The sequence below is a fragment of the Sinocyclocheilus anshuiensis genome, unplaced genomic scaffold (genome assembly GCF_001515605.1).
Source record: "Sinocyclocheilus anshuiensis isolate Anshui unplaced genomic scaffold, SAMN03320099.WGS_v1.1 scaffold2670, whole genome shotgun sequence".
Classification (NCBI taxonomy): Eukaryota; Metazoa; Chordata; class Actinopteri; order Cypriniformes; family Cyprinidae; genus Sinocyclocheilus; species Sinocyclocheilus anshuiensis.
Window position 1 is genome coordinate 233370 of NW_015554247.1, and position 12179 is coordinate 245548.

Genomic DNA, 12179 nt, shown 5'->3' on the forward strand with positions numbered 1-12179 from the left:
TGCGCATGACAATCGCATTCGATTAATCGTGCAGCCCTAGTCCATATAGTGTCAAAATATGGGGACATTTTTTGAAGGGAGGCCTGCTGAGGAAAGGCTAGAATCATTCCTGGACTGGAGTGTATTTGTGTGTGTGTTTGTGTGTTTAACTCTCAAATGATTTACAAGCTACATTATCAAATATTAATTGTATTGATTCTCCTCATTGGCTTGATGTTCTTGTCAAATGCTCATTTATTATACATTTGTATGTTCTCTGTAGAGTCATGTTTTTTTTATTACACTGTTGTAAATAATTAAATCATTCTAGCCTTAAAACCTGATGTTTATAATTTCTTTGTGGATTTGAGGTTTCTCTAGTTTTCTTGAGCACAATTGAATAAATGTGGATAATCTTAATAGAATCTGTATTCATGCTGGCTGTAATTATTTTAAGATCTGCTGTTGAATGTATGCATGTGATATTGGCAGAATTAATGTCGTAATGCACATGAGCTGCACGGGTTGTTACATCACTGCGTTCGGCTGTGTCACCATTAATCGCAAGCGCACATGAAGGTTAGTCTGCCCTTGTGGCTTTGATGCATGTGCAGCCTGCTTGCTGCTCCTTTGCTCTGTACGTCAGCACTAGACCTGATGAGTAAGCCCATGCAGGTCCCAACTCAGCCTTACTGTTCTTCTGTGTCCTGATGCACCAAAGTGTGCATCTTATAGTTTTTTTTCTGAAGATCTATTGAGACTTTGTCTGCATAATGAATTACAGCCAGCTGAAAGAGATGCTTTGTGATTATTTCTAAAGAACCTGGTTATGATTAATAATTAGAGCCTAGAAGGCTCTTTTAATGCCTTTGTGTAATCCAAAAGAATGATAATGTAAAAATGATCAAATTTACAATAAGGTCCCGTTATTTAACGTTCGATGAAGGAATAGTTCACCCACAAATGAAAATCTGCTGAAAATGTACTCATCCTCAGGCCATCCAAAATGCAGATGAGTTTGTTTCTTCATTAGAACAGATTTGGAGAGATTTTCCAATGCAGTGAATGGGTGCCGGCAGAATGAGAGTCCAAACAGCTGATAAAAACATCACAATAATCCACAAGTAATCCACGCCAATGTTATTTTTTTTTTAAGTGAACTATTCCTTTAATACATGTAATTTTTCTGCTTTTGAAAGAAAATGAGGTGATTGATGCTCATTCATAGTTTAGTTCAGTACTTAGTGATTTAAACAATGTAGTGGTTTCTGTAATTACTTGAACCTGGAGATACATTATTTATAAAAAAAAATACATTTGTGTGTATATAGGTGTATTTAATTTAATCTGCTACAGTGCATTTATTGATGTGATATTATGCATGCATTGATGCAACTGTTCACCTATTGGATTTAGTTCAGATGCATTGCTTGGATGTTACATTTCATGTAGCTTTGTGCAGGTTGTTATCTGCAAGGCGTGAGAAAGCAATGTTAGTGCAGTCTTGTGGTTTGTGGCTAAATCACACTTTGTATTGTCCCTGGTGTCTTGATTGGTATGAGCGGATGTACAGGCTCCTGATTTCAGTTGTGTCTTGTTCGGTTTGCCAGATAAGTTTCATGAAATGTTGGCATAAACTTGAAGCTATTCTACTAGAATAGCTTACTTGCGAACGAGCTGGTTAGATACGTCAGATTTGTTACTTTATACTGGCTTTGAAGAATTGGAAATCTTTGGGATTTTTTTTTTTTTACAAGTAATACTGAAACTTCTGGCTACAACCAAATTATATGGTTTTAAAAAATGGGAATTTCCGAGACTCATTTTTGTTCTTTAATCTTTGGTTTTCTTCATCAGTGACACACAATGCCGATAGTAGACAAGCTCAAAGAGGCCCTGAAGCCGGGCCGCAAGGACTCCAGCGACGAGGGAGACCTGAACAAGTTGCTGGCTTCATCTGCCAAGAAAGTGCTTCTGCAGCGTTACCTTGCTGTCTATCAAAAATATAGTGTTCCGAAGATGAACTAAGGTCTTACGTGTTTCGAACAATACGAGGGTGAGTAATTAATGACAGAATTTAAATTTTTGGGTGAACTAACCCTTTAAATATGTTTAGTTTCTGTCAAACTCAGGTATAGTTTTCTCCATTAAAATTGCCAAAAAAGCTGGCATGGTGTTAAAAATAACACCAAACGATAGCCCGGCTAAAGCAGTAGTAATAAAATGTTATTAGATTCCAATATTTCTGGTCCTTTGAGAAAATGTTATTCTTTTGGTACCTTTGAAAAGTTTTCAATTCAAAATAATTCACCTTTAGTTTAAAATTTTTAGGAAAAGTTGGACATAAATATATTTAGTTTCTATCATGCATTTGTATTATGCAAGTATGGTTTTCGTCATGAAAATTGGCCGAAAAGCTGGTGTGGTGTTTGGTGAAATTCCCACTGGTCGTTGGTTGCATGAAATTCCTGATCAAATGGATTCCTATTGAAACGAATGGATTTTGCCTGGAAACATTAGCTTAATAATGGTAAATGTAACCACACCTTAATACTACACATGACGTAATATGGAGGACACCAAATACTATGTGTAATCATTATATGATTTAAAATGCAAGTAATTGGTATTTTTCTTTTAATAATTGCTCTCGTCTTTTCCGACAGTCTCCGAAAACCTGAGTGTCGGGCAGAGCGATGGGATCCCTGCTCCGCAGAAGATGCTCTTCCCTGGGAACAAGCTGTCCATGAAGTGGGAACGGGTGTATCGGGTTGGAGCCGGCCTCCACAACCTGGGCAACACCTGCTTCCTCAACTCTACTGTGCAGTGTCTCACCTACACCCCGCCTCTGGCCAACTACCTGCTCTCCAAGGAGCACAGCCGATCCTGTGAGAAAGAGCTTCAGTGAATATTACTCTAAGCTAGTGCACAGATGTGAATGCTTGGACAGTGTGTTGCACATATATTTATTTTGAAGAAAAAAAAAAATGCTAACATTGTAGAGGTAGCCAGTTTGTCCCATAGAATGTTTCCTGTCTGGATTTCACCATGAATGCTGATGTAAAATCCCTCTTTTGTCTCCTTCAGGTCACCAATCTGGATTCTGCATGATTTGTGTAATGCAGAACCATATCATCCAAGCCTTCGCCAACACGGGCAATGCCATCAAACCTGTATCATTCATCCGAGATCTGAAAAGTAAGAGCTTCCTCTAATTTGTTCAAGCAAACATGCGGCACTTCCAAATGTCTTTTTAAGCTAAGAGATGACTTAGCTGTTACAGGAAGTGCTGCTGATGACTACTGCGTTGGTAGCCTCTGACTAAGTGTTGAGTCATGAGGTTCCCAGATGCTCATGGGAGTATCCTTACTGTTCATTATCACATCACTTATCCTTTTCTCTCTCCCTTTCCGCAATTATTCTCTGACATAACCGGACTTTTTTTCAAATCCTTCAGAAATTGCTCGCCATTTTCGATTTGGGAGCCAAGAGGATGCTCACGAGTTTCTGCGTTACACCATTGACGCCATGCAGAAAGCTAGCTTGAACGGATATCCCAAGTAAGACCACTACCGTAACTAAGTTACTGCAGAAACCCCAAGAGTTAGTTTTATTGGATCAGAGGAATAATGAGCCCTTCTGCTCACAGACTGGACAGACAGACACAGGCCACCACGCTGGTCCACCAGATTTTTGGGGGTTATCTGAGGTCTAGAGGTAAGCACAAATATCAAAGGTAAACGTGATGCATTGAGATCCAAGACTGTGTTACCTAATAAAAGTGGGATGATTTTGCTGGCTAGAGGAATTAATCAATTTTATTGTTAATTTTGAGGTTACGATTGAGAGATAATAGCTATATGATCTCTATAGATGGATAAATAATACACTGCCATTCAAAAGTTTGTGGTCGGAAAGATTTTTAAAAAACGTTTTTGAAAGAAGTATCTTATGCCTTTATTGCATGCAATTTATTCCTGTGATGCAAAGCGGAATTTTTCAGCATCGTTACTTAAAGGTCCTATATTGTCAATTTAAATTTCCTTGCTTTTTTCACGATAACTGAGGTCTAGGGACTATTTAACTACCATATAAGTTTCAAAACAGTCAGTCCACAGTAAAATGCACACAGCCTGCATAAAGTTCTAGCTATTTTTCACGAACCATTGTGACTTCCGTAAAAAGTTGACGTCAGAACTACACAGTCACCGCCTTCAGTCACCACCCTGAGCACCGCCCACCGTCCCACTCTCCTTTTGCCAAACCTCCAGACAACATCACGTCCATGCCATTGCTGAGCAACAACAACACGGAAACATGTCGAAAAGGTTAACTTTAACCACGAAACCAGATCGGCCGACCTGTAATGTTACACTCTCACTCAAAGGATGGACGATCTGACAGGATTGTTACTATGAGGTGTATCACATCTAACGTGTATAGTAAAGACAAACTCACCGTGTCTATCTAGTCATGATGAAGGTGTATATACATTTCAATTTCAGCAGGCAACTATTTTTACAGCTACATTATTGTTCCAGCCACAATTAATCACAACAATGTATATACAATTACAAATGATTATATATCGTCAGTTTGTTGTTTTACACACATGCACACAAACATTATTATATACACGACATAGTCGTGAGATGCAAGAAACATAGACATATGTCAAGAAATCTGTAGACGCGCCCATAACAACAAAAGACAATACTAATATGGGACCTTTAATTCTTCAGTGTCACATGATCCTTTAGAAATCATGCAGATTTGCTGCTCAAGAAACATTTATTTCTATCAATGTTGAAAATAGTTGTGCTGCTTCGTATTTTCTGGAAAGCATGAGATCTTTACATTGTTTCCTCTGATTTTGCAGTGAAGTGCTCTATTTGTAAAAGCGTGTCGGATACGTATGACCCATACCTGGACATCGCCGTGGAGATTCGGGTGAGAGTCTGACTTTGTTTTTCAGAGCCCTGCGGTTCAGTCACATCAGGATGATGGATGTCTCTTGCCCCAGACTGAAATCTCCTCTGAATAACATTAACTCCCTCTCTCTTTCCTTTTCAGCAAGCGGCCAACATCGTTCGTGCTCTGGAACTATTTGTCAAGCCTGATGTTTTGAGCGGCGAGAACGCCTACATGTGTGCCAAGTGAGTTGTACACCCAGAACCATGGGTCTTCCTTAGCAGTTTGTACAATACCATCAAAACATCTTCATGCAGGCCAGTCGAGTTTTTGATCCAGTAAGCAACCACCCAGAGCCACAGTTTGACATCAGTTGTTCATCGTATTCTTTTCTCGCTTTAGATGTAAGAAGAAAGTTCCAGCGACTAAGAGGTTCACAGTCCACAGAACATCGAATGTGCTGACGCTGTCGCTTAAACGTTTCGCCAACTTCAGTGGAGGAAAAATTACCAAGGTATCAGCCTATTAATTTCACTGACACGCAAACAGGCTTATAGCCTGTGATCAGCCCACTGATTGATGGTTTTCTGTTAGGATGTTGGCTACCCAGAGTTCCTGAACATTCGCCCGTACATGTCCCAGAGCACGGGCGATCCTGTGATGTATGGCCTCTATGCCGTCCTCGTGCACTCAGGGTACAGCTGCCATGCTGGACACTACTACTGCTACGTCAAGGTGAGCGCCATGTGATGGCTTTTAAATAAAATCCAGTTGTTTATTCATTTCAGATGTATTTTTGTTTTTTTTAAAAGCAGATTGTTTTATTTTCTGTAGAACATTATTACTATAGTCAGGTTCTGGAAGTAAAACTCCAATTCAAATACAGACAGACCTTCTGTGAGCTAAGAGGTTGTTGATGGTATATGCATTTGTTTAAGCCATCAGTTCACTAGTTTTTTTTTTTTTTTAGATAATTGCGTTTCTGGTCAACCTCGTAGCTGAAAAATGAATGGGAAAAAATACTTTGAACCAAGGCTACTGCAAAAAACGGGTACCGCTGGACTCACTTATTGGTTACTACTCTCTGGAATGCTTGATTCTGATTGGCTAATCACAGCATTGAGAGGTCAAGTCTTCTGTATAATGATTGTACATTTCACCATGGTCTGTGGCAACTTACCGCCAATACTTTCAAAGTCTTCCCACAACAACACAAATTAGAAGAGCTCATTGTAGATAATGCATCACAAAACCACTGACTTCAGATTATGTTGGTATTTTAACATGGCGAGTGTAAGACCTTTGATAGATGGCAGTAAGTCAAAGTTAAAGCGAAAAACAATGGTCTGAAGATCAAGGAACCAGTAAGAGAAACAAGATCTTGATGAGAGAACTTAAAAGTTGTTACTTCCTGTTGTCTTTTTCATGTTTAATTTGTATGGCTAATATTCTGATGCAAATGTTCTTTCATAGGCCAGTAATGGACAGTGGTACCAGATGAATGACTCAATGGTGCATTCCAGTAACATCAAGGTTGTCCTTAATCAGCAGGCCTATGTCCTCTTTTACCTGAGGTAATATTCATGGTTTTTCATCTACGCTTCATATTGCTGTTGCCCAGTAGATAGGCCTGATTTTTACAGTCACATCTTTTCTGTGGTAGGATCCCTGAAAAGAAAAATACAGATGCTTCAAACACAAAGCAGAACATAGTGCACTCTGGGAGAACTAACATGACACCGGAGCAGCTGAAGAAGAGCACACTTAATGGACCTTTGTCTTCACCACAGGTTACAAAGGTAGGCACGTCTGACACAATCTGGAGATATGATATGAATAAAACCAAAGGAATTTGCCTGTTTTTACCGAACAAATATTTACATTGAAGGATGCAAAAAAGTTGCACCTGAATATCAGCTGCACAGAATCAAAATTGTTTTACAAATTATATATATATATCACATTTTTTTATAAATTATATAAGTATATAAAAAAACAACACTAGCAATAGTCGCATTTTATTAAATTTAGAAATGTGAAATAAATCCATTCAAACAAAATGTTTACAAACCTAATAAACATGCATTTTAGTTAACTTCACTTCACAAAAAATGTAACCGTATACAGAGCAAGAATAAAAAATAAAAATATAAAATAAATTATTTGCATTCAATATAAATATTTATTATAAACACAGAGCCTAACAAATTTAAAGTGGAACTGAATTACCTGCATCTGGAAAAGTACAGATAAACCTGATGTGCTTAACAAGCACAAATGGTGTGAAAGTTAAATGTGAGGAGAAAAAAAACTGAAACCCATGAGATAAAACCAGGGCCTGAATTTTGTTTTGGAAAATTCCCCCTTTAGGTGGCTCTTATGGGGGGAGTTTTTTTAAATTTAGGGGGGAGTTGGGGTATTTATTTTTTTTTTTATCATCCAACCTAAATGTTTCGTCACCCAGTGTATTTGTTTTTTACAATTTATAATGTTGTTGATTCATATTTATATTGTGAGGAAGATACTAAAAAAGAACTTTGATTTCAAACTCTGAATTGAATTTATTTGAACTAAAAAAGACAAGAAAAGAGTTAGTAATAAAATAAGAATAGAGAAATGACAAGCAATGGCACAAACAAATACAATAACAAAATGCAACTAAAATGAACTGCGCGTTAAGTTTTTCAGGTAGGTATAACCGTAATATTCAGGTACAGAAATACCACAGAAACTGAATAATCTATTTAACTTCAAAATAACACTGGTTGGTCTTCAGTGTATAAATAAGCATTAATGACAGACAGCAGCAGGTTTATTTAGGTTGCTGTCTCTTTAAGAGCTCATGCACAGATCTAACTGTTACACAAGTTTTGTTTCTCAAAGGTTTACATTCACTTAATAGCCTATATACCGACAATGTTTAGTATAAATCGACTGTTTAAGTGAATACTCATCAAGACGGGCATTTTAACATAATTTTGTATCTATTTGGTCGTTTACGCGCAAAAAGCGCAACACATCTTCATTCTGTAGTCGCGCGCACTCAGATGCGGGGCTCTTGGGTGTGAGCTCACAGAAAGCGGTCTCACAGAGAGCACGCGGTTACTGAATTGAGCACTTGAATGTTTAAAATTGTAAGACTCAAAAGCACGTGCCATACATTCCGTCATCTGTCCCGAGCATCTTTCACGCTGAAATATTTGCGGGAATTTCCCACATTATAAGCACAGAAACTGCGGGAATCAGCAGAATTATGTGCAATCCCACGCCGAATTTCGAGCCCTGAAAACATTTCTCTATGATTACACAGACCAGTATTTTGTAATTCACCAACAACTGAAAAACCATGAACGATACTTGAAAAACATTCTGTTATATTGACAAGTAAATATTAGTGCTGTCAAACGATTAATCGTTTGACAGCAATACTAAATATATATCTGATATACAGTGTTTTCTACTTTACCACATTTAAGGATGGAAATATAGGGATTAAAAGTGAATGAATTGAGGTAAATAAACGTTATATAAATAAATCCCCTGCAAAGACTGAGGGTGAGACTTGAGTAAGGATTTGGGAAGAGAAATAACTTGTGGAAAAAGCATTAAAATCGTGGAAAAGTCAGGTGAGCAGCTCACAAAACAATACAAATCCGACATATGGCTTAATCCAAATTTATGGGCTGACGTATCTCTCTCATGTCGTATATATGTCGTAGTCATATCTGGCGAGTCATAGATATGGGTGGCCTCTTTTCACTTGTTGGATAATGTTGCAATTTTTTCAAAATGTCTTATTTTTCCTTCTAAAGAAGCTCGATCCCGCTCAGCTGAGAAAAATCCAGTCTGTGGATGGGGGTCTCGGTATTCCAGTAGCCAGGAACTTTTCAGGGGTCCAGTCGCCGAAGTTGTCTAATGGTACGGGGAACTCCCATGCCCCGCCCAAGCCGCCCGGTGGACCCACACTGATCGAGGAGCCCTTTAAGAAAGTGAAGAAGCCAATACCTCAGCCTCAGTCCCGCAACGGCACTCCTGCTCCATCCAACGGCCTCCCCAAACCCAACACAGACAAGAGGAGCAACAGCGAGGGCCGCGGCCTGCCATCATCTACCTCACTCAAATCCCTGTCCGACACCTCCTCGGCAGACACCTCCTCTGAGTCTAAAGTAAGACTCCGTGGACTTGTATATGCTCTTTAAGTGGTGGATCGGCAGTCATACAAGAGTTTGGGGTAATGATGACGTGGTATATTTGTTTAAAAACAAACTGTTTATCCCGGAATACCAAATTCAAGTCTGAAGATGTTTCCCTTTATTTAGCTAACACTACAGATTCATTAAATATTCTAAATGAGTGCAGTTTGATGTGAGGCTAGGTGATAAACAATAATCATATCGAGATTGCAAGAAAATTTGTCGATGATGATCAGCTCTGAACATTTTTACTTGATATGGATTAATCTAACAGCATAAGTAAACAGCCAGTGCATGACGTTAATTGCAACGCTTATTCACTCAAACTCAAATACACGCGACACTAACTGTGTTTTCAGCATCTGCTGTCTCAGTATATGAGGACATGAGCTTCGTCTCCAGAGCTGCTCTGAGAGGCACTTCACAAGCTTTTTAACCTTTTGTTTGAGAAAAACTACCGTCAAATACACACTACAAACCACCAAAATAAAAGTTTGGTTTAACTTGAAGAAATTATGACACAAATATGAAAAATGTATTTAATCCAGAAAAAAATAAAATGGAGAACACCGAATTGAAGGAAAAATAAAATGGATTTCATGAGCCCCTGAATTACAAGGTAGCTTACTCTGTGGAGTTTTATTGTGTTCAAACAAGTTACGTTTATATTCATTCTCAAGGCCTAACAAACATATGGAAAGCATTTCTTTCCCCATTAATGGTAAATTAATATTGTGATAAATATCACTATCATATAAAGTATGTGATAAAAATTGATTAATATTTTTGGCCGTATAGTCCAGCCCTAGTTTGATGTTCACCTCAGATTTCGTTTGTGTTTCCACTCAGGAGTCTTTTGGCACGAGGAGCGCACCTGTTGGTGACGCCTCTAGAGTGATCGGTCCAGCGTCTCCAGCTAAGAGCACAGAGCGTGTGACCTCAGAGGAGCAGAAGGTGGTGAAACTCAAACCCCAGGCCCTCACCAACGTCTCGTCAGAGCCCGTCAGCACCATGTCACCCCCGCCCGCCAAACGACTCGCCCTGTCCGCCAAGAAGGTCAGTCCTACCAGCTCCATCCACCCTCGTTTCATCTGCTGCTGGTTTGTGTGTTCGCCTTCCCATGTTTGTCCACTTCATTCCTCATAGATGTACTGGTGTTGAAAAAGACTTCCCTTAAAACCTGGAGCTCTGAGATTTTGCTCACACTGGCCAATATTAATCCTGTAATAATAATGATGATGATACGTTTACTTCTTTCAGCTCATGTCTGTTTTGTCAGTTCGCAGTCTGCACTGCTGTCCTTTTTAAAAAATTTCTTTTTTTTTTTTTTTCTAGCAACTTCTAATTCTTCTCTGCTACACTTTCTTTTTTTCCTTCCCCCTTCCTGCTTTTTTCTTTCTTTCTTTTTTTTTTCTGTTTGGTCTTGATTTCTTCCCCATATGGGTCCCTTTGTCATTGTCACGTTTCATGGCTATGTTTTTTTTATTTTATATTTTTTTTTAGACCACAAAGTTTTTATTTATGTCAATAACTGCAGGCCAGTCCCTGGCAGAGCCCGAGCAGCAGCACTGAGGCTCCACCCCCTTCATCTCTTCATCTGTCCAGTGACCCCAAACACCACCTCAGCCGGGCCTCATCCCACCCGCACCACAGGTACTCCCTCGCTCTGAAGTTCAGAGCAGATTCACTTTAAGTTTGACTTTCCTTTTCAGATGAAATCACCAACTTTATTATTAATGTTAAGTTTAAGTTTAGGCTTTGGTTCTGTGTGTAAATAATTTGCCGCATCAGAGCTGCTTTGCTGTTGTCGTGACACTCGGCACACATCTTGCTTGCTTTCGGCTGCGCACATCCCACATGTTCCCTGCCAAAAAAACCTAGCAAGCTGTGGTTCTGTTTTAATGCAGCACATAGGCTGTTGCAAAAGCTCAAATATTTCCACTGACAAGAAAACCCCAGAAATCATTGCAACAAGTTGTGCAAGAAATGCTGATTATAAATCTAGTTGATTCAGTACTGAAATGCATTGATGATACTAGTTGTGTGTGTGAGATTTGTTTGTTGGAGTATTGTGTAAAATCAGTCATGAATCGAGTCTTCTGAATGCTTTATATCAGGGATCTCCAGCCCTGCTCTTGGAGATATACCGTCCTGCAGACTTCAGTTCAAACCCTTGATAATTACAACCTTGTTCAACCTTGATTAGCTGGTTCAGGTTTGTTAGATTAGGGTTGGAGCTGAACTCCAGGGGCAGGACTGGAGACACCGGTTTTATAAGGGGTTTTTTTTGCCTTGAAAAGAGTGTTCCTAATTGGTTACTATTTGTTCCATTTCAGTTAGGATTTAGTTTATTCATGCTTTAATTAAAAAGATTAAAATGATAGTTCACCAAAAATTGAAAAAGTAGGTCGCAATTTCCATTTCATGCTGACTTTGAAAGTCGGAAAAACTCCCACTGACTTGCATTAAAGTCATAGTGAAAGTGAAGTAGTGACAGATCTTTTCTACCATATTGTGATGTATATCAGATTGTAACAAAAAATTGTAAGTATGACATTTTTGATAAATTGAGGTCAAAAAAACTAAAAACGTGCATGGATGAATTGTTTGCTATAAGATTGTTAACATGCTTTTAGAAAATAATTAGTGTGAATTTCATGCTGACTTGTGAAGTTACAAAAACCAGAAATAAATTACTCCAAAAGTAATTTATCTACAAAACAATATTTGATTGGAGCCCGTATGTTATGTTTGATCTAAATTACAGTAATTAAGTTAAATGATTTAAAGGAATAGTTCACATACAAAAGAAAAATTATTATTTGTTCACCCTCATGTTGTTCCAAATCCATACGATTTTTGTTCTTCTGTGATTTAATAAACATCTATGAATACGAGTAAATTCAGTACAGTGGCAGTACATAGTGATGCTGTTTGACATCGCACTTAAAAGCTGTTGCTTTGATTTTTACAACCTGATTATTAAAGGGGTCATATGACGTTGCTAAAAAAAAACATTTTTTTGTGTATTTGGTATAATGAAATGTGTTTATGCGGTTTAAGGTTAAAAAAACATTATTTTCCACATAATGTACA

At 38.4% G+C, this 12179-nt stretch overlaps 1 protein-coding gene across 1 annotated transcript in view; it reads left to right on the plus strand.

Moving 5' to 3' along the window:
* Window positions 1–12179, plus strand: part of LOC107671242 (ubiquitin carboxyl-terminal hydrolase 36-like) — a 23859-nt gene that overhangs the window by 4611 nt on the left and 7069 nt on the right. The window contains exons 2-15 of the mRNA XM_016464141.1: window positions 1837–1960; window positions 2646–2867; window positions 3067–3177; window positions 3437–3539; window positions 3629–3696; window positions 4859–4929; window positions 5053–5135; window positions 5293–5404; window positions 5485–5625; window positions 6364–6464; window positions 6554–6689; window positions 8703–9056; window positions 9933–10139; window positions 10621–10736. Coding sequence (XP_016319627.1) covers window positions 1846–1960; window positions 2646–2867; window positions 3067–3177; window positions 3437–3539; window positions 3629–3696; window positions 4859–4929; window positions 5053–5135; window positions 5293–5404; window positions 5485–5625; window positions 6364–6464; window positions 6554–6689; window positions 8703–9056; window positions 9933–10139; window positions 10621–10736 — 1940 coding nt within the window. The 5' untranslated portion in view covers window positions 1837–1845. The remainder of the gene's footprint in view (window positions 1–1836; window positions 1961–2645; window positions 2868–3066; window positions 3178–3436; window positions 3540–3628; window positions 3697–4858; window positions 4930–5052; window positions 5136–5292; window positions 5405–5484; window positions 5626–6363; window positions 6465–6553; window positions 6690–8702; window positions 9057–9932; window positions 10140–10620; window positions 10737–12179) is intronic.